The 27,984-nt window shown below is 47.8% G+C and overlaps 1 protein-coding gene across 3 annotated transcripts in view; it reads left to right on the top strand.

Annotated features, from left to right (window-relative positions):
- Nucleotides 1-207: 207 nt before the first annotated feature.
- Nucleotides 208-27,984, top strand: part of trpc1 (transient receptor potential cation channel, subfamily C, member 1) — a 118,641-nt gene continuing 90,864 nt past the window's right edge. For 2 of the 3 annotated variants that reach the window (XM_072473900.1, XM_072473899.1), the window contains exons 1-3: nt 208-420; nt 20,055-20,206; nt 20,302-20,403. In XM_072473900.1, the coding sequence (XP_072330001.1) occupies nt 294-420; nt 20,055-20,206; nt 20,302-20,403 (381 nt within the window). In that variant the 5' untranslated portion in view covers nt 208-293. The remainder of the gene's footprint in view (nt 421-20,054; nt 20,207-20,301; nt 20,404-27,984) is intronic. The other variant, XM_072473901.1, reaches the window with a different exon arrangement.

Here is a 27,984-nt window from a genome sequence, read left to right as displayed (position 1 = left end):
CGAGGTGTCCGGGAGGCTGGATGGGAGGAAGAGAATACAATGTCGATGTGATGGAGGCAGAATAGGGAGGAGGGGGGAATGTGTGAGTAGCTGAGAGTGAGAGAGGATCAATCCTCTCCCCGGGGAGAGAGGGAGAGGAATGTGAGTGAGGAGGGGAGGGAGTGAGAGAGAGAGTCAGGGGGAGAGAGGGAAGGAGGGAGGGAGAGAGGGAAGGGGAGAGGGAAGGAGAGAGGGAGTGAGGATGTGAGCGCGGGGACGCCGCTCTGCCCAGGGCCCGGAGCCCGGGGCTCGCCATGGCCAGTCTGTACCAGAGCACCGAGTGCTCCTCTCCCAATAAATACCTCACCTTAAAAGACGTGCGGGAAGTCAAAGAGGAAACCACCGTCGACGAAAAGCTGTTCCTGCTGGCCTGCGAGAAAGGTAATAAAGACTGCCCCGCGTGTAGGTGGGCAAAGACCAGGTCGGTGCGGAATCTGCGCCTGTCGTCTGGCTGCCTGGGCGAGTGTGTGCCCTGGCTGGGTGAGTGTGTGCCCTGCCTGGGTGAGTGTGTGCCCTGCCTGGGTGAGTGTGTGCCCTGCCTGGGTGAGTGTGTGCCCTGCCTGGGTGAGTGTGTGCCCTGGCTGGGTGAGTGTGTGCCCTGCCTGGGTGAGTGTGTGCCCTGCCTGGGTGAGTGTGTGCTCTGCCTGGGTGAGTGTGTGCTCTGGCTGGGTGAGTGTGTGCCCTGGCTGGGCGAGTGTGTGCCCTGGCTGGGCGAGTGTGTGCCCTGGCTGGGCGAGTGTGTGCCCTGGCTGGGTGAGTGTGTGCTCTGCCTGGGGGAGTGAGTGTGCCCTGGCTGGGGGAGTGAGTGTGCCCTGGCTGGGTGAGTGTGTGCCCTGCCTGGGGGAGTGTGTGCCCTGGCTGGGTGAGTGTGCTCTGCCTGGGGGAGTGAGTGTGCCCTGGCTGGGTGAGTGTGTGCCCTGGCTGGGTGAGTGTGTGCCCTGGCTGGGTGAGTGTGTGCCCTGGCTGGGTGAGTGTGTGCCCTGCCTGGGGGAGTGAATGTGCCCTGGCTGGGTGAGTGTGTGCCCTGGCTGGGTGAGTGTGTGCCCTGGCTGGGTGAGTGTGTGCCCTGGCTGGGTGAGTGTGCCCTGCCTGGGGGAGTGAATGTGCCCTGGCTGGGTGAGTGTGTGCCCTGGCTGGGTGAGTGTGCCCTGCCTGGGGGAGTGAATGTGCCCTGGCTGGGTGAGTGTGTGCCCTGGCTGGGTGAGTGTGTGCCCTGGCTGGGTGAGTGTGCCCTGCCTGGGGGAGTGAATGTGCCCTGGCTGGGTGAGTGTGTGCCCTGGCTGGGTGAGTGTGCCCTGCCTGGGGGAGTGAATGTGCCCTGGCTGGGTGAGTGTGCCCTGCCTGGGGGAGTGAATGTGCCCTGGCTGGGGGCATCTCCTTCAGGGACCATTTGGGTGAGAGTCTGTCACTGCCCACCGTGTAGGTGCAATCCACACACGGGATTCCAGAGGAATTTGGTGTCTGTGTGTGTGTGTGTGGGGGGGGGGGGAGTAAATAATCTTGCTTTTTCATCCCGAAGCGATGCTCCATCCCCTTCCCCCGCCCCCCCCTGCAGCAGATTGCTGCTTGTGAGCACGGGAAGCAACAAGACTGACAAATTTAAGCTTTTTGGATGATCCTCTTTGAACGCCAGCATTGAATGCGAGCCAGAAATGTGGCATCCAATGATGTATGTGAGTGTATATGACAATGTTGTGAACAGATTTGGCGTGAAACACCATTCTCTGCCTGTGTTTATGCAGTGGCATTGATGGAAGGGGTAGCATTGGAATTCTGTGCATCTTTAAATCATGTTTTAATTCACAGTAAGCAGCTGAATAAACCATGTATTCTGGTTGACACAATAATCCAGTTGAAAGGTTCAGATATTATAAGTTAATTAGAGTACATCTTAACTGGTTTATCGTTGCGGAGATGTTGGGGTATTGGTAATGTAAATCCAGAGGCCTGGGCTATTAATCTGGGGTTATGGATTCAAATCCCACCAGTGCAGCTGGGGATGCTTAACATTCAATTAATATAAAGGTAATTTCTTGGCTAGTTATCGCTAATGCCCTTTAGGGAAGGAAATCTGCCCAATCGTCCCCACTGGGTGACATATGACTCCAGGTGGCAATAGGCAGGGAGAAGGCGGGAACAGCAGGGAGAGTGGAAACTGGGAAAGGAGGGCCCCAGGCTGGAGACTGGGGTGGGAGGCTCTGGGAGCGGGTTAGATCAGTGGGGACGGGGAAACCAGTGTGGGGATTGGGGGGACTCTGGGGTGGGGGACACCTTGGATAGAGTGGGTGGTTGGGGACCAATGTGGTGGGGGGTGAGTGGAGCAGAGGATATGAGGAGTGGGGGTGGAACAGGGAATTTGGGGGATGGGGTGGAGCAGGGCATATGGGGGGAGGGGGGTGGTGGGACTGCCCTCTCTTGCCCGCTGCTGTGGACATTATTTCAGGCTTAGTGTCCGGCTCTGGGTAACAGGTGCTGGTTACGTTAGCCTTTTTCTGCTACAGATTTCACCAGTAACCAGGCATGCTGAGCATTCGTAAATTTTTGGCCCCAAGCAACATTTAGTGACCAGCATGTATGTCTAAATCAGTGGTCTCCAACCTTTCAGCACAAGATCACTTTTAGAATTCAAATGCAGCACAAGATCTACTCTTAAAAGTTTGACTTTACTGAAACCCACAAAAATACACGCTATGCATAACACTCACCTATTCTTGCACACTGTCTGTGAGTGCTGTGAAGTCTGGGTTGTAGTTTGAGATGATCAGTCTCATACAGTCCATCAGATGGGCATCTGTGAGATGAGTGTGATTCTTGGACTTGGTGATTTTCACCTGGGAAAAAGCCATCTCACAGAGGTATGTGCAATCAAAGTAGGCCTTCACCGTGAGTGCAGGATGTCAGAAGAGGGTACCTCTCTCTGTTTGCAAGTCCCCAAAGTCTTTGTCCCATGACCTAGATTTCGGTTCTATGGCATTTTACATGGCGATGATTTCCACGTCAAGTTCACAGCTTTGTTCAAACACCTGCTGAGATTTTGCTGTCCATCGTGGAGGTCGCTGGCTCCTCGCTCGTCATTATGTCTTCACCCAGCTTATTCCAAGTTTTGGCACTGCGGGAATCTCTTTGCCCCACTCTCACGGATTTTTGTCATGGTTCGGCAGGTAATAAGCTGATTGACTCGCCATTTGGTCTTTTTGAGAGCCCTGAGTCTCAAGGATCTATGGCATGGTCCAGCAGGCATTGAGCTGATCCGCTCGTCATTTTGTCTTCATGAGAATCCCGAGTCTCGCAAATTTTTGACGTGGTTCAGCAGGCAACAACAATCAATTTTTCGAGACTCTGGGGTTGACCTGTCCATCACAAGCAACTATTTGGAGACCGCGGGCCCAAATGCTTACCTCACAGGTAATTACAGGGCAGCACGGTAGCATTGTGGATAGCACAATTGCTTCACAGCTCCAGGGTCCTAGGTTCGATTCCGGCTTGGGTCACTGTCTGTGCGGAGTCTGCACATCCTCCCCGTGTGTGCGTGGGTTTCCTCCGGGTGCTCCGGTTTCCTCCTACAGTCCAAAGATGTGCAGGTTAGGTGGATTGGCCATGATAAATTGCCCTTAGTGTCCAAAATTGCCCTTAGTGTTGGGTGGGGTTACTGGGTTATGGGGATAGGGTGGAGGTGTTGACCTTGGGTAGGGTGCTCTTTCCAAGAGCCGGTGCAGACTCGATGGGCCGAATGGCCTCCTTCTGCACTGTAAATTCTATGATTACTCACAATGCATTACTCACAATCTTGTTACATTCAATGTACTGCAGAGAGTGTTAATCCAAGTACTTAGGGACCAACTTCTCCACTGCCTAAGGACTGGGAAAGAGCGCATTTTAAAGGCCTTTTCAATCAAACCCAATTGTTGATGAGCGTGTTTTGAACTCCCCACTTCACCCAGAGACAAATTCTGAACTCCCCCAATGCCTATGGTGATGATCAAAGAACAATGAAGCAGCAGGAGGTGATGGAATCCCTGCTGAAATTTTTAAGCAGGGAGAAGAGTAATAAATGTTACAGCTCTGTGCCTTGATCCTACAGAATCTGGAATGATAAGAATGCATTGGAGAGAGTGCAGGAGAGGTTTACAAGAATGGTTCCAGGGATTTGAAATTTTCAGCTATTAGGATATATTGGAGAGGTTGGGACTGTTCTGGAAGAGCAGAAGGCTAAGAGGAAATTTGATTGAGATGTTCAAAATCATGAGAGGCCTGGACAGAGTAGATCGGGAGAAACTGTTACCGCTTGTAAAAGGATCAAAAACAAGGGGGAATAGATTTAAAGGGATTTGCAAAAGAAGCAAAGTTGATGTGAGAAAAAACCTTTTCACATGATGAATGGTTCGGGCCTGGAATGCACTGCCTGGTGGAGGCAGGTTCAATTGAGGCATTCAACAGGGCATGCAATGATTATTGAATAGAAACAATGTGCAGGGGTACAGGGAAAAGGCAGGGAATGGCACTAAGGCATAATGCTCATTGGGAGACCCGGGGCAGACATATTGGGCCAAGTGGCCTCCTTCTGCAGTGTAACAATTCTGTGATTCAGGACTTCCTCTTCATTCCAGGTCAAGGGATAATTTCGAAGGTTGCAGATGACACAAAACTGGGAAATATTGTAAACTGTGAAGAGGACAGTGTAGAACTTCAAAAGGACATAGACAAGTTGGTGGAGTGGGAAGGTAGGCGACAGATGAAGTTCAATGCGGAGAAGATGAATTCTGATGGGAAGAACATGGAGAGACAAAAAAGAATATGGGTGTCATAACCCCCAAGAGGCCCATGGGGAAACCATAATTGATCTCCCCATGGGGCTCATGGAGTACGAGCTTCCCCAGCAGTGGCGGAGGCTACCCAGCTGGGACTCGTAAAACTGAGCATAAAAGCTGGCCTGAGCAGGGACTGGCGTGTTGGTTGTCCCAACGGGAACTGTGATATGTACATAGTTGCTGATGTGCGCAGATTTGTTGTTCGTTTAAAAAAAAACCTTTATCCTTCCTGTCACTGGCTTCCTTGGTCATTAAAAAGGGCTAAAATTCTTAAGAGGGTGCAGGAGCAGAGGGACCTGGACGTTCAGCTGCAAGGATCATTGACAGTAGCAGGACAGATGGAGAGAGAAGTTAATAAAGCATATTGTATCCTGGCTCTATTAATAGGGATATAGAGCTATGCTGAACTTAAACAAGATACTAGTAAGACCTCAGCTGGAGTATTGTGTGCAGTTCTGGGTGCCGCACTATAGGAATGTAACCAACCTCCACGCATACAAACACCTTTGTCCAGTATGAATCTTAACTGCAGGTTTTATCCTCCGGGCACAGAACCCCCCCCCCCCCACAAAAAGCCCCAACTCATCTGCTTGCCAATACAAATATAAATCCCTTAAAACTATCTTTGCCTTCGGAACAATATAATATATTCCTTGAAAAATGGAAAAAAAAAAAGAAAATCGCTTATTGTAGGCTTCAATGAAGTTACTGTGAAAAGCCCCTTGTCGCCACATTCCGGCGCCTGTTCGGGGAGGCTGGTACGGGCTGGTACTGCCTATTTAATGAATATGATGTTTGTGTGTATTGTGAAGTATGATGGACAGACTACATTATGGGTGCAAATCTCCGGGCGCATTGGATTGGGCTCCCACTTGAGCGTAACGCAGGTGGAGAATGCTAGGAAAGCCCTCTAGCAAGCCTCCCGACAGTTCTGCGCCTTGCGTGGTTCTCCGGAGTCCCGCGAGATGTTGGAGTCGGAACCCCGCCCCAAATGGGTGTGACCGAATGCCTCCCGCGGAAGTAGGTCGTACACCTACTTATGGCCTACATTCACGGGATCCAGCGGCCTCCCTCGATTCTTCGGCCTTCCCAGGGAGGCTGCAGCCGGGCGCCGATCAGTGCTGGTCCACACAAACGTGAACCAGGCGGAACGGCACCCAGGAGGGTCTCCCGGGTCATCAGAGACCCCAGGATGGTCAGGTTAGGTGCAGGAGGATCTGTGGTCCTCCCCCTTGAACATGGACACTGCCAAGGTGCCCAGATGGCACAGCCAAGCCAGAAGGAGCACTGCCTGTGTACCAGCATGGCAGTGCAAGGGTGCCCAAGAGCCAGGGTGGCACTGCCAAGGGCCGGGGGTGATGGGTCCATGCCCATAAAATGAGGGTGGAGGGGGGGGGGGGTTTGAAGGATGGGGGAGCGCAGGGCAGATAAGTAGGGGCCTCCGGGAGGCTGGGTGTGTGATGGTTGGGATCCGAGAAGGGAGGGAGTGTTGTAAGGAGGTTTGGGAGACCTGAAGAGGGGACCCCCCAGGGACCCCATGGTTGGGTGTCCTCACTTGGGGGGGGGGGGGAGGGGGGGATAGTGTCCATGTGTAGGGGGGGGGGGAACAGTGCCCATGTGTGAGGGGTGTACACGCTCACTTAGAGATTGGGGCACCCTTTCAAAATGGCGGGCCCATCTCTTGAGTTCAGCTCCCCAATGATAAAAATAATTCTAAGTGTGGGCTAAACCAGTGAGAAACTCCCCAGGGCGCAGAAAAATGGCTAACTGTCATTGAATAACGGTGGAGAACTCACCGGTAGAGCCGGCGGGAAACTCCCTAAAAACCTGCCACAAATTAACTTTGAAATGTTTTGGGAGAATCTGGCCCTAAGTCTCCAGCCCAGAAAAAGAGTCATTCAGTTCACATGCTCCTCCTCCCTCTATTTATCTACATATCCTTCTATTCCTATTTTCCTCCTGTACTCATCGAGCTTCCTTTTAAATGCATCTACATTGTTTGTTTCAATCACCCCCATACAACGAGATCAATATTTTCACTGCTGTTTTTAGTACTTCTACTATTTTAATTTTTTGAGTCTGAATGACTTCTTCAGAGCTAAAGAAAAAGAAGAATTTATGAGGAAGGACAAGCTGAAAAGCTTGTCGAAGATGTTACGGAGGTTTTTAATGGACGGAAGAGAGAGGGAGAAGGTAAGGGAGAGAATCCAGACCTTCGGGTTGAGGTGACTCTGAAGAAGGATCATACGGACTCAAAACGTCAACCCTATTTCTCTCTCCACAGATGCTGCCAGACCCGCTGTGATTTTCCAGCATTTTCACTCTTTGCTTCACTTTTCTAGCGTTCATGGTATTTATGGTTCTAGTTTAATAATGCAGAACCCTGGCAGAACCTGTTTCGGGCTGCACGAACAATCATTGCGTTTGAGTTATAAGCATGAATATAAATTAGAGAAGGGCAGCTAATGTTATGTACAGGCCCCCTAGCAGTAGTCAGGGTGTGGGGCAGAAAATAAATCAGGAGACAGAGAAAGCATGTAAAAAAGTTAATATCACAATAATCATGGGGGACTTCAGTTTGCATGTGGACTGGTAAAGCCAGGTTGGTGGTGGATCCCGAGAAAAGGAATTTGTGGAATGTTTACGAGATGGTTTTTTGGAGCAACTTGTGGTAGAGCCCGCGAGGGTACAGGCAATTCTGGATTTGGTGATGTGTAATGAGGCAGACTTGATTAGGGATCTTAAGGCGAAGGAACCCTTAGGGAGCAGTGACCACAATCTGATAGAATTTACCCTGCAGTTTGAGAGGGAGAAGCTGGAATCAGATGTAACTGTATTACAATTAAGTAAGGGTAACTGCAAAGACATGAGGGAGGAGCTGGCCAGAGTTGATTGGAAAAGGAGCCTAGCAGGGAAGACAGTGGATCAGCAATGGAGGGAGTTTTGGGGGGTTATTCGGGAGGCACAGCAGAAATTTATCTCAAGGAGGAGGAAACGTACTAAGGGGAGGACAAGGCATCCATGGTTGACGAGGGAAGTCAAGGACAGCATAAAAGCAAAAGAAAAAACATACAAAGTGGCGAGAATTAGTGAGAAGCCAAAGGATTGGGAAGCCTTTAAAAGCGAGCAGAGGACAACAAAAAAGCAATAAGGGGAGAGAAAATGAAATATGAGTGCAAGCTAGCTACTAAAAGAAAGAAGATAGGAAGAGTTTTTTTCAAGATATAAAAGGTAAGATAGAGGCAAAAAATAGACATTGGACCATTGGAAAATGTGCCTGGAGAAGTAATAATAGGTAACAAACAAATGGCAGATGAGCTGAATAGTTACTTTGCATCAGTCTTCATGGTGGAAGACACCAGTGGGATGCCAGAGCTCCAGGAGAACCAGGGGGCAGAGGTGAGTGCAGTGACCATCACTAAGGAGAAGGTTCTGGGGAAACTGAAAGGTCTGAAGGTGGATAAGTCACCGGGACAGGATGGACTGCACCCCAGAGTTCTAAAAGAGATAGCTGTGGAGATTGTGGAGGCATTGGTGATGATCTTTCAGGAATCACTGGAGGCAGGAAGGATCCCAGATGACTGAAAGGTGGCTAATGTAACACCACTGTTTAAGAAGGGAGGGAGGCAGAAGACGGGAAACTATAGGCCGGTTAGCCTGACTTCGGTCAATGGTAAGATTTTAGAGTCCGTTGTTAAAGATGAAGGGCGCGATTCTCCACTCCCGCGCCGGTTGGGAGAATCGCCTGGGCCGCCAAATTTTCCCGCGACGCCGGTCCGACGCCCTCCCGCGATTCTCCCAAGCGGCGGGAACGGCCCCGTTGAGTTCCGCGCGGCGCAGGCCGGAGAATCGCCCGAGACACCCAAAATGGCGATTCTCCGGCACCCCTGCTATTCTCAGGCCCGGATGGGCCGAGCGGCCAGGCCAAAACGGCGGGTTCCCCCCGGCGCCGTCCACACCTGGTCGCTGCCTTCGGGAACAGCGCGGGAACGCTGGGGGGGGGGGGGGGGGGGAGCGGCCTGCAGGGGGGGGAGGGGGGATCCTGCACCGGGGGGTACCTCAAATGGGGTCTGGCCCGTGATCGGTGCCCACCGATCGTCGGGCCGTCCTCTCCGAAGGAGGACCTCCTTTCTTCCGCAGCCCCGCAAGATCCGTCTGTCATCTTCTTGCGGGGCGGACTCGGAGAGGACGGCAACGACGCATGCGCGGGTGACGCCAGTTATGCGGCGCCGGCCTCGTCATGTATGCGGCGCCGCCTTTACGCGGCGACAAGGCCTGGCGCGTGTAAATGACGCGGCCCCACTCCTAGCCCATTATCGGGCCCTGAATCGGTCGGGATAGGGGCTGTTTCGCGCTGCCATGAACCTCGACGGCGTTCTCGATGGCATGGGCACTTCGGCGCGGGAGCGGAGAATCCCGCCCGAGATCACGGAGTACTTGGAAGTGCATGGTAAAATAGGACTGAGTCAGCACGGCTTTGTCAAAGGGAGGTAATGTCTGACAAATCTGTTAGAGTTCTTTGAGGAGGTAACAAGGAAGTTAGACAAAGGAGAACCAGTGGACGTGATTTATTTATATTCCCAGAAGGCCTTTGACAAGGCTCCGCATAGGAGATTGTTAAATAAGTTAAGAGCCCATGTTGTTAAGGGTAAGATCAAGGGATGGATAGAGGATTGGCTGACTGGCAGAAGGCAGAGAGTGGGAATAAAGGGGTCTTTTTCAGGATAGCAGCCTGGTGTGACTAGTGGTGTGCCTCAGGGGTCTGTGCTGGACCACAACTTTTCACAACATGCCTTAATGATCTGGAAGAGGAAACTGAAGGCACTGTTGCTAAGTTTGCAGACAAAGATCTGTAGAGGGACAGGTAGTATTGAGGAAGCAAGGGGGCTACAGAAGGATTTGGACAGGCTAGGAGAGTGGGCAATGAAGTGGCAAATGAAATACAATGTGAAACGTGTGAGGTTTTACACTTACAGGATGTTGCCTGGTATGGAGGGCATTAGTTATGAGGAGAGGTTGAATAAACTTGGTTTGTTCTCACTGGAACGAAGGAGGTTGAGGGGCGACCTGATAGAGGTCTACAAAATTATGAGGGGCATAGACAGAGTGTCTCGTCAGAGACTTTTTCCCAGGGTAGAGGGGTCAATTACTAGGGGGCATAGGTTTAAAGTGCGAGGGGCAAGATTTAGAGGAGATGTACAAGGTAAGTGGGTAAGTGAGGTAAGAGGGTAGTGTGTGCCTTGAACTCGCTGCCGGAGGAGGTGGTGGAAGCAGAGATTATAGTGACGTTTAAGGGGCAGCTTGACAAATACATGAATAGGATGGGAATAGAGGAGTACGGACCCCGGAAGTATAGAAGATTTTAGTTTAGACGGGCAGCATGGTCGGTGCAGGCTTGGAGGGCCGAAGGGCCTGTTCCTGTGCTGTACTTTTCTTTGTTCTTTATTCTTTGTTCTTTGTTCAATTGCACTTTGGAAGGAGGAATTTAGGCATAGACTATTTTCTAAATGGGGAATGCTTAGGAAATCAGAAGCACAAAGGGACTTGGGAGTCCTTGTTCACGATTCTCTTAAGGTTAACATGCAGGTTCAGTCGGCAGTTAATGAGGAAAATGCAATGTTAGCATTCATGTCAAGAGGGCTAGAATACAAGACCAGGGATGTACTTCTGACGCTGTATAAGGCTCTGGTCAGACCCCATATGGAGTATTATGAGTAGTTTTGGGCCCCGTATCTAAGGAAAGATGTGCTGGCCTTGAAATGTATCCAGAGGAGGTTCACAAGAATGATCCCTGGAATGAAGAGCTTGTCGTATGGGGAACGATTGAAGACTCTGGGTCTGTACTCGTTGGAATTTAGAAGGATGAGGGGGTGTTTATTGAAACTTACAGGATACTGCGAGGCCTGAATAAAGTGGATGTGGAGAGGATGTTTCCACTGTTAGAAAAAACTAGAAGCAGAGGACACAATCTCAGACTAAAGGGACAATCCTTTAAAACAGAGATATGGGGGAATTTCTTCAGCCAGTGGGTGGTGAATCTGTGGAGCTCTTTGCCGCAGAAGGCTGTGGAGGCCAAATCACTGAATGTCTTTAAGACAGAGATAGATACGTTCTTGATTAATAAGGGGATCATGGGTTACGAGGAGAAGGCAGGAGAATGGGATGAGAGAAATATCAGCCAAGGATGAATGACGGAGCAGAGTCGATGGGCCGAGTGGCCTAATTCTGCTTCTATGTCTTATGGTCTTATGGTAATGATTCCGTGCGTTTATATCACACCTGCAGTTCCTGTCAATGTTTGCCCATTCTAAATTCTTGTGTATACATTTGCAATGAAAATCATCTGTGCAAACACTGTAGTTACACCCTCCAGCCTTCCCATCATTGCTGTGTTGAGATGATGGCGGTTTTAAAAATTAAATGGCCTGAAGAAAATGAAGTATTTACAGTCTCAACTACACATGGGTAAGGAAGATTGACTCCTGTATATTTGTGACTACAAGAAAGTTACTTCAGATGAGTGTGTAGGATTCTTGATGGAAAAAAAACCTCACATTACAATACAAATGTTTTAACAATTGGTGGTTTGCCGAGCTTCTAATTGCCTGGAATGAGCAGCATTCTGGGTGTTTAATTTCAGGGTAAGCATTGATGATCGTATAAACTACATGGGTAAAATTTCAGTGCTCAGTGAGCGACTTCTGAACTTTCAAATTGAATGTCAGCAAATGGCTCACTCAATGCTCTGTCAATTTTAATAGCAAAGTATCAGTAAAGTGAAAAATACTACTGCTGGATTAAAACAGGACTGAGCTGAAGCTGAATAATGGCTGTGGGAAGGAATTCCTGCATCACCTCTAAATACTGCTATCACATGGTTGTTGCGATCCCAGTTGATGTTATAACTGGACGGGAAGATCCCAGCATGGAACCCGGGCTCAAAATACTTTAAAAAAAAATGTGGAGGAACAGAGTCACAGGAGCATTAATTAGTTTTAGCAACAAGAAAAAACATTTTTCAAACTTGATAACATTAGATTATGATACAACATGATTTTACTTTGCGCCCTAGTTTAACAATTATACACAGGTTTTTAGGAATAACATGGATTACAAAGCGCATCTTACTCTACAATAGTCTCATTAACACAAGGTCCCCTTTTTCAGACACAAGGGCGCGATTCTCCACTCCCACGCCGGTTGGGAGAATCGCCTGGGCCGCCAAGATTTCCGGGGATGCTGCTACGACGCCCTCCCGTGATTCTCCCAAGCGGCGGGAACGGCCCGGTCGAGTTTCGCAGGCCGGAGAATCGCCGGAGACGCCGAAAATGGCGATTCTCCGGCACCCCCGCTATTCTGAGGCCTGGATGGGCCGAGCAGCCAGGCCAAAACGGCGGGTTCCCCCCGGCGCCATCCACACCTGGTCGCTGCAGTCGTGGGCGGTGTGTGAACGCTGGGGGCGGGGGGGGGGGGGGGGCGAGGGGGGATCCTGCAATGATTTAACACAGTCAAAATTTAGTGTTTGTACATTAACAGCTTTAGCACACTGGGCTAAATCGCTCGCTTTTAAAGCAGACCAAGGCAGGCCAGCAGCACGGTTCAATTCCTGTACCAGCGTCCCCGAACAGGTGCTGGAATGTGGTGACTAGGGGCTTTTCACAACAACTTCATTTGAAGCCTACTTGTGACAATAAGCGATTTTCATTTCATTTTTCAATTTTTCATTTCTCTTGTGGCTGTTTCAGAACATTGTGACAATGCTTCTTTCGTTCCCTTAAATAGTATTGTACTCTTGCTTTGTTTGTTCTTGAACTTCTTGTGATCTTGCTGTTTCTCCCAGTCCCATTTCAAACATGTTCTTCTGAGTAGGGGCTGGTTTAGCACAGTGGTCTAAACAGCTGGCTTGTAATGCAGAACAATACCAGCAGCGCGGGTTCAATTCCTGTACCGGCCTCCCCGAACAGGTGCCAGAATGTGGTGACTGGGGGCTTTTCACATTAACTTCATTGAAGCCTACTTGTGACAATAAGTGATTATTATTAGGGGCTGGTTTAGCACACTGGGCTAAATAGCTGGATTGTAATGCAGAACAAGGCAGCAGCGCTGGTTCAATTCCTGTACTGGCCTCCCTGAACAGGTGTTGGAATGTGGCACATGGGGCTTTTCACAGTAACTTCATTGAAGCCTACTTGTGACAATAAGTGATTATTATTATTAATTCAGTTTGAGCCATGTCAATCGCTTCCTCTCTCTGGAGTTTCATAGCTCATTCTAATCCTTCAAGTTTTTTGCATATGTTCTGAACTATCTCAGTCCATTTCTCAGTAGAGTTTAAATCATCTTTGGCAATGAGCGGCACGGTGGCACAGTGGTTAGTGCTGCTGCCTGATGCCGCTGAGGACCTGGGTTCGATCCTGGCCCCGGGCCATTGTCCATGTGGAGTTTGCACATTCTCCCAGTTTTCAGAGGCTAGAGTCAGACAGTATAAAAGTGGAGAATCTTAAAGTGCTGAGTTTGTTTGCACTGGAGTGCTGACTTTGGGCTGCATTAGAGTGCTAAAGTGGGAGTTCCGTGACTGAGGGATATTGAGTGTTCATTTTTATCTAAAGTCTAGTCTTTCTTTTAATTAGTAAATTAACTTAAAAGTTGCTGTTTGGGTTGGAAGAAGGTGAGTTTTAACCCATCTTTAAACAGAGTTTACTCAGGCTCTACTTGCAGCTGCAGCTTGTTAATTAGTTAATTGTATTGCTCCAGTTTTCAGAGGCTAGAGTCAGACAGTACAAATGGGAGTTCAGTGACTGAGGAGGGAGAATGGTGCTTCTTTCATTTTCTACATTTCCGCAAAGAGATTGTGGGGAGCCAGGAGTTTACGAAGAGTACAGCTGACTGGGAGCAGAGTCGGTGGGCGGAGTTCCAACTGTTCACAGGGCAGAATCTCAGCTACATTCTGTATGGTAAGAGTTGGGGGGTTTTTTGGAAGGGGGGGGCAGCAACTTATATTTGTATCATTCAGCGCCATCACCAATTTTAGAGGGTTCACTTTGAGAGAGTAGCAGCAGTATATATATTTTTAAGAGCCTAACGGGTGTTTAATCTTTAAGTTTTAATTTTTATTCTTTTCCTTTTAAATCTCTTGGGAATTGAGATCAGAGGGGATGGAAGCTAGGGCAGTTGAATGCTCCTCCTGAAGGATGTGGGTGGTGAGGCACACCACTAGTGTCCCCACTGACTACACCTGTGGGAAGTGCACCCAACTCCAGCTCCTTGGAGACTGCATTAGGGAAGTGAATGAACTTTGGATCATCCGGGAGGCAGAGGGGGTGATAGAAGGAAAATACAGTGAGGTAGCCACACCCAAGCTTCAGGACAAGAGTAGCTGGGTTACAGTCAGGGGAAGGAAGGGAAGGGGCAGACTGTGCGGGAATCCCCCATGACTGTTTCCCTTCAAAACGAGTATACCGTTTTGGGTGATGCTGGGGAGGGGCGGGGGGGGGGGGGGGGGGAGGACCTACCAGGGGTTTCCATTAGCAGGGGAGACTAGGACCCAGGGGCACAGCCTTAGAATAAAAGGGAGTCACTTTAGAACAGAGATGAGGAGAAATTTCTTCAGCCAGAGAGTGTGGGTCTGTGGAATTCATTGCCACAGAGGGCGGTGGAGGCCAGGACGTTGAGTGTCTTTCAGACAGAAGTTGATAAATTCTTGATTTCTCGAGGAATTAAGGGCTATGAAGAGAGAGCGGGTAAATGGAGTTGAAATCAGCCATGATTGAATGGTGGAGTGGACTCGATGGGCCGAATGGCCTTACTTCCGCTCCAATGTCTTATGGTCTTATGGGAAGGCCATAGCATCAAGATCTCTGGCACTGAGCCTGCCTCTGTAGCTCAGAATGGAAGGGGGGAGAGTAGAAAAGCAATAGTGATGGGACACTCAATGGTTCGGGGAATGGATAGGAGATTCTGTGGTCGCGAACGAGACTCCTGGAAGGTATGTTGCCTCCCGGGTGCCAGGGTCAGGGATGTCTCGGATCGAGTCTACAGGATTCTTAGGGGAGGGGGAGGAACCAGATGTCGTGATGCACATAGGCACCAATGACATAGCTAGGAAAAGGGATGAGGATCTTAAAAGTGATTTTAGGGAGTTAAGTTGGAAGGTAAAAAGCAGGACGAGCAGAGTAGTAATCTCAGGATTTCTACCGGTGCCACGTGCAAGTGAGGCAAGGAACAGAGAGCGAGTGCAGCTGAACACGTGGCTACAGGGTTGCTGCAGGAGGGATACTTTCTGGGGAAGGTAGGACTTGTACATGAAGGACGGGTTGCACCTAACCTGGATGGGTACCAATATCCTGGGCGGGAGGTTTGCTAGAGCTCTTTGGAAGGGTTTAAAGTAGTTTGGCAGGGGGATGGGAACCAGAGCTACGGATCAGAGGACAGGGCAGCTGTTGAACAGGCAGATATAGTATGCAGCGAGTCTGTGAGGAAGGATAGACAGTTGATAGGGCAAGTTGCACTCAGTGGGATGGGTTAAAGTGTGCCTGTTTCAATGCAAGGAGTGTCAGGAATAAGGGAGATGAACTTAGAACATGGACCAGTACTTGGAACTACGATGTTGTGGCCATTATGGAGACATGGATTTCACAGGGACAGGAATGGTTGTTAGATGTTCCAGGGTTTAGATGTTTTAAGAAGAATAGGAAGGGAGGTAAAAGAGGAGGGGGAGTGGCACTGTTAATGGTTAGGGGAATGGATAGGAGATTCTGTGGTCCCCTAAGCATCACAGCTGCAGAAAAGGAGGTAGTCAAGGAGGGTTTGTCTATTGAGTCAGTATGGGTGGAAGTCAGAAACAAGAAAGGAGCAGTCACTTTATTGGGAATTTTCTATAGACCCTCCAATAGCAGCAGAAAGAAGGACGAACAGATTGGGTGGCAGATCTTGGAAAGATGCGGAAGTAACTGAGTTGTTGTCAATTTCCCTAATATTGACTGAAACATCCTTTAGTGCAAATGGTTTGGATGGAGCAGATTTTGTCAGGTGTGTCCAGGAAGTATTCCTGACTCCATATGTAGGTATGCTGACTAGGGAGAAGGCCATATTGGATTTGGTGCTTGGCAACAAACCAGGCCAGGTGTCAGATGTCTCGGTGGGAGAACATTTCGGTGACAGTGACCACTATTCCTTGACCTTTACCATAGTCATGGAGAGGGATAGGAACTGACAGTATGGGAAGGTATTTAATTGGGGGAGTGGAAGTTATACTGCTATTAGACAGGAACTGAGGAGCATAAATTGGGAACAGTTGTTCTCCGGGAAATGCACGACATAATGTGGGGGTTGTTTAAGGAGCACTTGCTGCAAGTGTTGGATAGTTTTGTCCCATTGAGACAAGGAAGGAATGGTAAGCTGAAGGAGCCTTGGATGACAAGAGAAGTTGAGCTTCTAGTCAAGGGGAAGAGGGAAGCTTATGTAAGGTTGAGGAAGCAAGGATCTGGCATGGCTCTAGAGGGTTACAAGGTAGCCAGGAAGGAACTCAAAAATGGACAGGAGAGCTATGTGGAGGCATGAAAAAGCCCTGGCGGGAAAGTATAGGGAAAACCCCAAGTTTTTCCACACTTTTATGTGAGAAATAAGAGGATGATCAGAGTGAGAGTAGGGCCGATCAGGGATAGTGGAGAGAACATGTGCCTAGAGCCTGAGGAGGTAGCGGAGGCCCTAAATTCATATTTTGCTTCAGTATTCACTAGAGAGAGGGACCTTGTTGCTCATGAGAACAGAGTGAACCAGGTTAATAGACTCGGAACAGGTTGATATTAAGAAGGAGGATGTGCTGGAAATTTTAGAAAACATCAGGATAGATATGTCCCCTGGGCCAGACTGGGTATACCCAAGGTTACTACAGGAAGAGAGGGAGGAGATTGCTGCGCCATTGGCGATGATCTTTGCGTCCTCACTCTCCACTGGAATAGTACCGGATGATTGGAGGGAGGCAAATGATGTTCCCCTGTTCAAGAAAGGGAATAGGGAAATCCCTGGGAATTACAGACCAGTCAGTCTTATGTCTGTGGTGAGCAAAATACTGGAAAGGATTCTGAGAGATAGGATTTATGATTATTTAGGAAAAACATAGTTTGATTAAACATAGTCAGCATTGCTTTATGAGGGGCAGGTCATGCCTCACAAGCTGCATTGAATTCTTCGAGGATGTGACGAGACACATTGATGAAGGTCGGGCAGTGGATGTAGTGTATATGGATTTCAGTAAGGCATTTGATAAGGTTCCCCATGGTAGGCTCATTCAGAAAGTCAGGGGGCATGGGATTTAGGGAAATTTGGCTGTCTGGATACGGAATTGGCTGGCTGAAAGACGACAGCGAGTGGTAGTGGATGGAAAGTATTCCGTCTGGAGGTCGGTGACCAGTGGTGTCTGCAGGGATCTATTCTGGGACCTCTGCTCTTTGTGGTTTTTATAAACGACTTGGACGAGGAAGTGGAAGGGTGGGTTAGTAAGTTTGCCAAAGGGCATGCAGCTGGGGGCCTCCAATCCCCTAGGAGACCCCCAGGAGTTCCATTCCATTTGGTCCCTGTTTGTGGGGACAAGTGCTGAACGGCACTCGCCCGAGGTCTCCGAGTTGAAGGAATTGAATCCCGAAGGAATGCACATTAGAGTGAGACTAACTGTCTTGCTCTAATATGTAGATTTGCTAAAAAGCGATCTTGCCCACAATGGGTGGGATTCACACTGCAACATCTTGCGAGATTTGATGCGATCCCACGAGGCGTTGCAAGCCTGATAAATCCCGTAACGGGGTCTCCCGGCTTTTATTGGCCACGGCGAGCTGCATTTCGGGCGCAGCGTGATCCCGCCTATAATCTGGGGCTAACAGTCCCAGAAATTAAAAATGTGTGGAATAAAAGTTTATTATTCACTGTTTCCCATTGTATGAACTGAAGATAATTTAATTTATATTTTAAGATTTGTGCATTGCTACAGGTGACGGGGGTTGCTTAACCCTTCCACTTTGCCTCATTTGCCTTTGATTTCTGGAGTGCACATGATGAGGTGTTTAAAAATGTTGCATGAGTTAGTCATAGAATTGGTGTCAATATTTGGGTCTAAAACTTCACGCAAAATAACAGGTTACATTCATAGCATGTCTTAAATGCAGCAGAATGTTCCATGATGGTTTACGAGAGGGAATTCGAGCCCTGGAGATCTGCGCTGCTGAAGGCAGTGTAGCCAGTGAGAAATTCAGGGATGCACAGGAGGCTGCAATTAGAGGATTCCAGATTTCTCAGCCGGCGGTGGGGTTAGAGGAAGCTGGAGCAGTAGGGAAGGAGGAAACCAGAGGGATTTGAATACGGGATGAAAATTTGAAATTGAAGGCATTGTTGGACAGGGAGTGAGTTAGTGAGCAGGGTGCTGAAAGAGGGACTGCTCATTTTTTTTTTTTGTTGCTTCAGTTCTGTAATTGACCGTGAATGTGGGAACCACCACTCTGAAACATTATAGCTCATGTCAGAAACCTGCCTCAATGAGCAACCTTGCTCAACGAAACTATTAGCATTTTTCTTTATTCTTTCATTGGATGTGGCCGTCACTGACAAGAACTGCATTTATTGGCCATTGAAGTCACATGTAGGCCAGACCGGGTAAGGACAGCAGATTTCCTTCCCTAAAGGGCATTTGAGTTTTTAACAAGAACTGACAGATGTTTCATGATTACCAACACCGAGGCCATCTTTCAATTCCAAATTTTATGAATTGAATTTAAATTCCACCAGCTGCTGTGGTGGGATTTGAACGTGTGCATCCAGATCATTGTGGGTGGCACAGTGGTTAGCACTGCTGCCTCACGGTGGCACAGTGGTTAGCACTGCTGCCTCACCGTGGCACAGTGGTTAGCACTGCGGCTTTGCTGTGGCACAGTGGTTAGCACTGCTGCCTCACGGTGGCACAGTGGTTAGCACTGCTGTCTCGCGGTGGCACAGTGGTTAGCACTGCTGTCTCATGGTGGCACAGTGGTTAGCACTGCTGTCTCGCGGTGGCACAGTGGTTAGCACTGCTGTCTCATGGTGGCACAGTGGTTAGCACTGCTGTCTCACGGTGGCACAGTGGTTAGCATTGCAGCCTCACGGTGGCACAGTGGTTAGCACAGTGGTTAGCACAGTGGTTAGCACTGCTGCCTCACTGCTGTCTCACAGCGCCAGTGACTTGGGTTCAATTCCAGCCTCGGGTGACTGTGTGGAGTTTGCACTTTCTCCCCATGTCTGCGTGGGTTTCCTCCGGGTGCACAGTCCAAAGATGTGCAGGTTAGGTTGATTGGCCATGCTAAATTGCCCCTTGGTGTCCAAAGGTTAGGTGGGGTTACTGGGTTACGGGAATAGGATGGACGCATGGGCTTAAGTAGGGTGCTCTTTCCAAGGGCAGGTGCAGACTTGATGGGCCGAATGGCCTCCTTCTGCACTGTAAATGCTATGATTAGCCTGGTCGCCCAGTGGCGTTACCACAATGGTACCACTATCTCCCCTGAATATACGGCAACAACAGAAAAATCCAAATTGGAAAAAATAGAGGTGATATTAGAGATGGTGTTAAAACCCGTTCTTGCAGCAGAGAAGCAGTAACTTTGGTTCTGATATGTGTCATAACCGATTTCGAAGTTTACTTTGGGTGCACAATGAGTAACATGTTCCATTCTGGCGCACTTGGGCTGGATTCTCCGCCGGTGAGATGCTCCATTTTGCCGGCAGCCCGGTGGTTTCCCGACGGTGTGGGGCTGCCCCACAGTGGGAAACCCCATTGACCGTCCGGCGTAACGGAGAATCCCGCCAATGGGGCGAAACAGAAATGTGGCGGGGCGGAGAATCCAGCCCCTTGTAACTGTCCTAAACATCGTCATAAATTATTGTCTTTTGTGTAGAACACTTCATTTAAAAAAAGTTTTTTTTCCAATTGAGGGGCAATTTAGCGTGGCCAAACCACCTACCCTGCACATCTTTGGGTTGTAGAGGTGAGACCCACGCAGACACGGGGAGAATGTGGAAACTCCACATGGACAGTGACCTGTGGCCGGGATCGAACCTGGGACCTCAGCGCCGTGAGGCAGCAGTGCTAACCACTGTGCTGCCATGCTGCCCAGGACTCGATTTCTTTTTTTGATATTAAATCAGGCCATGTAAAGTTTTTAATATTTGCCACTTTGATTATTTCAGGAGACAATTACATGGTCAAAAAGCTGCTTGATGAGAAATTCAGCGAGCTGAATATAAATTGTGTGGATGTGCTGGGGAGGAATGCCGTGACCATAGCAATTGAAAATGAGAATCTGGACATCCTGCAGGTTCTCTTGGAACGTGGCTGTCAGGTGCCAATACTTATAATTGCTAAGTGTGTCTTTCTAGTGGTTATGCCAAACATAATTTTTATTAAAGTTGAGTAACTTCTTTCTATTTGTTCTAGACTACGGATGCGCTGCTGGTAGCGATTAGTTCTGAGGTTGTTGGTGCTGTTGATATTCTTCTCAATCATCGTCCCAGGCGATCATCCAAACCAACGATAGCAGTTAGTGCATTCTGGTTACTTCTACGTTGTGTGAAATCCCAATGTGGCTGTTGGTTTTGCTGTATCATGCACCTTTTTCCCGCCCACAGCTGGACTTTGCTTCGAGTCCTGCAAGGATTGGTGCTCGGGCCTGTATTGGGTGTCCTGGTTCACAAACAAGCCAACAATGCTGGAAGTGGTGTAATGCTATTTTATTAACAGTTCAACTATGTTAACATACTGTAAACGTGGGTATAAGCAATACCAGCTTAACTGTGGACCCTTTCCTATCACTAGCTATGGTGAGGCACTCAGCACATGGTGAATGTCTGTGATGCAGGCTGTGAGCTCTGTGCTCTGAGCTGGCTGCTGCTAGAATGAGCGGGAATTCTCCTGTCCCGTCTTTATAGTGCATGTGCTCTCACTGGTGATTGGCTGCGGTGTTATGTATGCTGGTTGGTCCGACTGCATGTCCATCAGTGTGTGTATGTGATTGCACCATAATGTACTGATGTATTTTATGACGGGGCCTGCTGCTTACAGTCTGTATCAGAGAGGGGATCGAATGTGGCCTTTGCAACTTTCCTGACAATACAAGGCTAAGTGGGAATGTAAGCTGTGATCAGGATGCAAGGAGGTTGCAAAGGGATGTGGAATGGTTACATAATGGGACGAGAAGGTGACAGATGGAGTATAATGCGGAGAAATGCATGTTTATTTATTTCGGAGGAAGAATAGAAAAGCAGAATTTATTTCACAAGGTGGGAGTTCCAGAGGTATTTGGATATTCTTGCACCCCAGTCCCAAATAGTATGCGATTACAGCAAGCAATCAGAAAGGCAAATGCCTTTTAATGCAATGGAGGTTGAAATATAAGAATAAAGAAGTCTTGCTGCAGTTACATAGAGCTTTGTAAGGCCTCACTTGAAGTACTGTGTATAGATTTGATCCCCTTGCTTAATAGAAGGATGTACAAATATATGAACAAGGAGCAGGAGTAGGCCATTCAGCCCCCTCCCCAAGCTTCAGAGGCTTGTCTTGTATACTTCCCTTAGAGGGGAAGGTTCATTGAATTGATTCCTGGAATGAAGGCCCTGTCCTATGAGGAGAGTTTGAGTAGAATTGACTTCGTCCCTGGGGCTTCTAAAATTCTCAGAGGGCTTGTCAGGGTAACTGCTGGCAGGCCCCTTTCCCCCTACATTTAGGGGTCATTATCGCAGGATAACCTATCGCCCATTTAAGACTGAGATGAGGAGAAATGTCCTCACTCAGAGATGGATACATCTATGGAATTCTACCTCCGAGAGCTGTGACTGTCCAGTTGTTGGATATATTCAAGTCTGTGATTGTTACATTTTGGGCACTAAGAGAATTTAGAGAGATGGAGACCGTGTGCGAAGGTAGAGTTGCTGTTGAAGATCAGCTGTGATCACATTGAATGGCACAGCAGGCTCAAGGGTGCCTAGCTTATTGTTGCTTTTATTCACATGTTCTTTCTCTGTTAAGCTGTGATGGTACCTTTGCAATAAGAACTAGAAAGTAAGTCTTGATTTCTTCAACTCCAATTTTATTGTTTTTAGCAATTACGTCTCCTCCAACTCCACAGAGCCACCTGTATCCCTTTTATATATCTATACAGTTTAACAAACAATAAGTGTGGTCGATGAAACAATTAAAGCTCCAATTCTAACTTCAGCACTGGGGGACTCTTTCCTAACTCGTCATTGAGCCGAATACAGGGTTTCCCAGACTTCTCATTATGTTGATGTCCCTTTTTGTCACGAACGAGGTGCAAACACAGAAATCAAATGTAAACATTTTTTTTAGCTGTATCTATACATATATTAGGAAGAGGTATACAGTCACAAATACATTCACCAGCTACATGGCCCCTTCACATTAAGCCCTGGAAGTAGTACCCACTTTAGGAGTAACAAACCTGGTAATAAATAAAATGTCTTCATGTTTAAAAAAAACACCTCACCACCACTCTACTCACACATTCACCCTTATCCCTCACACACACACACACACACACACAATCCTCTCCCTCAAACCCTCCCTCACACACACTCACACCCCTTTCATAAACTCACCCCTTCTCACAACACACTCAGACCACTTCAAACACTCACCCCTCTCTCACAACACAGTCACCCCTCCCTCCTTCACACACTCCACCCTCTCATGCGTACACTCACCTCTCACACACACTCAACCCTCTCTCTCATAGGTACACTCACCCTGCTCTCACACACACCTTCACTGCTCCCTCACAGGAACTCACTCCTCTCTCACAACACACTCGCCCTCCGCTCTCTCATACACACACACACCCCTCTCTCGCGCACACACACTCACCCCTCCCTCATACACACACTCACCTCTCTCTCGCACACATCCCTGCCTCACGCACACACTCACCAGTCTCTCTCTCTCGCACGTGCGCACACTCGCCACTCTCTCGCACGCGCACACGCTCACTGCTCTCGCGCGCGCGCACACTCACCACTCTCTCTAGCATGCACACTCACCACTCTCTCTCGCGCGCGCACGCTCACCACTCTCGCGCGCGCACGCTCACCACTCTCGTGCACGCACACTCACCACTCGTGCGTGCGCACACTCACCACTCGCGCGTGCGCACACTCACCACTCTCGCGCGCGCGCACACGCACCACTCTCGTGCGCGCGCACACTCACCACTCTCATGCGCGCGCACACTCACCACTCTCATGCGCGCGCACACTCACCACTCTCATGCGCGCGCACGCTCACCACTCTCGCGCACACGCTCACCACTCTCGCGCGCGCGCGCGCTCACCACTCTCGCGCACGCTCACCACTCTCGCGCGCGTGCACGCTCACCACTCTCGCACGCTCACCGCTCTCTCTCGCGCGCGCACACTCACCGCTCTCGCACGCGCACACATACACTCACATCTCAAACACATTGCTCCGAAGCCCGCATGATCTGAGACCCACCCACCCACTCCGAGGCCCCTTTGTTCACGTGTAAGCCCATCCGCACGCTCCTAGGGCCGTCGGCCCAGTGTGAGGCCAGCCCACTAACTGCAAGGCCTGCCTGCTCCGAGACAGCTGGCCCGCTCGGAGTCCACATTATGCCACTTCCCTTCCGTGCGAAATTCACCGAGGGCATTTCTACCCAGCAACAGTGAGAAGGAGGGAATAAAATGGCCATCAGAGCAAGGCACCAGCGTGCTGGATGCTGATTGGCTCAGCCTATCAGCATCCAGTGCTCCCAAGAGGCATTTCTCATTGGTCTATTTGTTTCCTCTAATTATTTTTAAACTCTGTGTATTGAAGCTAGCTATTGCCAGTCACATTGCGGCTGCCAGCTTCATGGACCCCCCCAGAGAACCTTCCACTGGCACCAGTTTAGAAACCCCTGCCCTAATATGAATGTTAGGCATTTCATTTAATTTTCTTTTAACCTTTTCCTAACTGTGAGAAAAAGTTTTGCTTCCAACCATCTTGTCCCCTCTAACAACCCAACTAGGACTGAAAGCCCACTATAAGGTTATTTATTTTCAGACTCTTTTCTCCAGATCAGTTGTGGAATTCTACATGTAAAAATAAGACCATAAGATGTAGGAGCAGAAATAGGCTATTTGGCCCATCAAATATGCTCTACCATTCAATGAGATCACGGCTGATCTGATATAATCCTCAACTCCACTTTCCCTCCTTATCCCCGTAACCCTTGATTCCCTCACTGATTAAAAATCTGCCTATCTCAGCCTTGAACATACTTAACGACCCAGCCTCCACCGCTCTCTGCGGTAACAAATTCCACAATTCACTACCCTCTGAGAGAAGAAATTCTTCCTCGCATCTGTCTTAAATGGACGACCCCTTACTCTGAGATTATGCCTTCTGGTCCTAGACTCTCCTAGAAGAGGAAACATCCTCTCAGAATCTGTCCTGTCAAGCACCCTGAGAACCCATATGGTCGCCTCTTATTCTTCTAAATTTCACGGTGAGTGTAGGCCCAATCTACTCAAGCACACTTTAATTTTTAAAATCCCTTCATACCCAGGATCAATCTAGTGAACCTTCTCTGGACTACCTCCAATGCCAGTATATCTTTCCTTAGATAAGGGGACTGAAACTGTTCAGTTTGCGTATTATGTAGATGAGAAAGTGAGTGAGCAAAGTACTCAGCATGCTAAGATATATTCTCAGAGACTGGTCTTTGAATGACGATTTGCTGCAAATGATAGAATATAGGCTAGTAGCCACGATTACCCAAACATTTAAATATTGGTCTTAGCCATGCTGTTTTGGGGAAGCATACGATTGAAGCAAGACAGCAGTCCATTGAAGGGCATGAGTTCTGGTTCTCTGGGTGCCCTATGCACTTCTTTGTGTCAATTCGAATAACAGCATAGGCACAGACAGGAGGAGGCTTCCTTTTCACCCTTTTAAAAAAAAATAAAAAATTTAGAGTACCCAATTCATTTTTTCCAATTAATGGGCAATTTAGCATGTCTAATCCACCTACCCTGCACAGCTTTGGGTTGTGGGGGTGAAACCCACGCAAACACGGGGAGAATGTGCAAACTCCACACGGACAGTGACCCAGAGCCGGGATCGAACCTGGGACCTCGGCGCCGTGAGGCAGCAGTGATAACCACTGCGCCATCGTGCTGCCCTTCCTTTTCACCCTCTTGATCGAATAAGAATTAGGCAAGTAGAAAATTTCATTTTAAAAAGTTAATTTTTCTGCTATACTTGTGTTTAAACAAAGGTAGTATTATCATAAAATCCATTTCTCTGGGGAAAAAAACGTCACTCGTCAGAGGAAATTACATTTGCCAGGTTTTTAAACTGGCTTCAGACTAAAAGGGCAAAACCTTCATATCAGTGACCTACATGGCTCATCGCACTTGCAACTAAATTAACAAATAGCGAAAGGTCTATCTGAAATGGTAACCTGTAAGTTACCCTGCATCACTTTCTTGTGTGATCACGACATAAATAAAAATGAGGTGGAATTCATGGAAAAATCTAGCTTATTTAATTTGGCTCAAGTTCCAGATGTTTGCAGAAGGATCAATGTAGATTTTGTGTAATATTAGAAAGTACAGACCATTGATTGATCCTTCCCCTCTGGAATGAACAGCAACACCATACAGTTAGCACAACAAACACTATCTCTAGCACTTGAACCCTTCCTCTGTTGAATAAGCAGGGTCCTGGACAGTTACACAACAAGTACTGTTTCTGCCACTTGCGATGTTGACTAAACAGGAATCCTGTACAATTAATTACACCAGTAAATCTACATTGATTTTTCCAAAACAACTGGATCTACTGCTTATGCAATAATTTTTCTGAATAAACAGGGGCTCCATACAGTTCCATATAATGCCACCTTTGTATTAACTGTAACCCCAGTGAGGGCGGCATGTGGCGCAGTGGTTAGCACTGGGACTGCGGCGCTGAGGACCCGGGTTCAAATCCCGGCCCTGGGTCACTGTCCTTGAGGAGTTTGCACATTCTCCCCATGTCTGCGTGGGTTTCACGACCCAAAGATGTGCAGGTTAGGTGGATTGGCCATGCTAAAATTGCCCCTTAATTGGAAAAAAAATAATTGGGTACTCTAAATTTATTTTTTAAAAACTGTAACCCCAGTGAGCAAGTAAGAACTCTAGAATTACACAATAAATTATGATCCTCCTGTTTCAATCTTTACCCTCCTAAATAACTACAGGTCCATCAATAAAATGACGCATACTTTTAGAAAGAATATCTCATACTCATAGGTTTGGCAACATCTTATCAAGAAAATAGTCTCTTTCTTACTTGGAGTGATCATTTGTATGTTTTAGCTTTAAAACAGTGAGATTTTCTGCAGATTTTCAAGAAAGGATTGGTAAATATGTACAATTCTGACTTAAAACGTATCTTGAGCATCATTTCAGACTGTACTTTAAGGCCCTAGTTTTTCTATGTTTTGGCTCGAGCATTCAACATACATTCTATTAAGGATGGCATTCTCTTAATTTTAGCAAGGTTTGAAAGACTCCCTCCCTCAAACTGCTTCACGTCTGTTTTTGTACCGCGATCGTGTGTTGAATTGCATTTTTAAAGATCAAATCGTCTTTAAAATCACATTACCATGGGTGATATATAAATATCTGTCATTTGAAATGAAAATGAAATGAAAATCGCTTATTGTCACAAGTAGGCTTCAAACGAAGTTACTGTGAAAAGCCCCTATTCGCCACATTCCGGCGCCTGTTCGGGGAGGCTGGTACGGGAATTGAACCGTGCTGCTGGCCTGCCTTGGTCTGCTTTCAAAGCCAGCGATTTAGCCCTGTGCTAAACAGGGCAGCACAGTAGCATAATGGTTAGCACTGTCACTTCACAGCGCCAGGGTCCCAGGTTCGATTCCCTGCTGGGTCACTGTCTGTGCGTAATTTGCACGTTCTCCCCGTGTCTGCGTCGGTTTCCTCCGGGTGCTCCGGTTTCCTCCCACAGTCCAAAGAAGTGCACGTTAGGTGGATTGGCCACGCTAAATTCCCATTAGTGTCCAAAAAGGTTAGGAGGGGTTATTGGGTTAGGGGGATAGGGTGGAAGTGAGGGCTTAAGTGGGTCGGTGCAGACTCGATGGGCCGAATGACCTCAATGACCTCCTTCTGCATTGTATGTTCTATGTACTGGTGGAACCTATATGCGTATGTGCATGAGACAGAGAAAGACAAAATAATTTTGGCAAAAAACTTAACTGAAGGCTGGTCGATTTATGTATTGGGTCATCAAATTTAACCTGGTATCTTATTTTGTGATCTCCACTGGGAGTTTGCCCAATGACCTATTGAGTCAGACACATTTTATTTATTCTGGAGGTCTACTTGGATATAGGGGCTTAATGGATATAGAGGGATATCTTGTATATCTCTTGTATAAGGGCCCTTCTACTAAATTCAGCCCCCTAAATGCTGGATTCTCCTTTTCCAAATGAGTTAATGTATCAACATAAGTGTCGACCACTGCCACTTGTGCACAGAATGTTGAAAAAAAAATGACTTTTTTCGCAAGCAATATTTAAATTAATGATTGAACAAAGTTGAAATCTTTTGATTCTATGTTTCACGCAATTAACCAAAATGATTAATGCAAAATTGTCTGTTCAACTTAGTTTTCAAAACTACTATTAACAGAGATGTGTAAATTAGTGTTTACCAGTACTTTTAATATTTGTTGATTTAACTATGACAAGAATGAAAAATGTGTGCATTTGAACATAATTTATTTTTAAAAATCCAATTGGTGCTTTTTTCCTTCAGATTGTCTTAAAATTTTAACGTTGAATACACAATCACAAATTACACAACCTTTTCAAGCACTTTATTCAACAACATTTGTCCTTAAAACATACATAAATGTTTGCCACTCAACATTTTCCTCCCCACTATAAAATCTTCTCTTGTACTTATCCTGTTACGGACCCCGCCTTTCCAAACCTCTCTGCTCAAATACTTTCTTAGTAAAGTTGTTTATTCAGGTTGCGAACCTTCCCTTGCTGCAAATCAGGCAGCCACGGAACATTCACATCTGTCACACGACACATTT

This window comes from Scyliorhinus torazame, chromosome 14 (genome assembly GCF_047496885.1).
Source record: "Scyliorhinus torazame isolate Kashiwa2021f chromosome 14, sScyTor2.1, whole genome shotgun sequence".
In the NCBI taxonomy this organism is placed as follows: Eukaryota; Metazoa; Chordata; class Chondrichthyes; order Carcharhiniformes; family Scyliorhinidae; genus Scyliorhinus; species Scyliorhinus torazame.
Note: the sequence above shows the minus strand (reverse complement) of the source record. Positions and strands in the feature narration are given on the sequence as shown.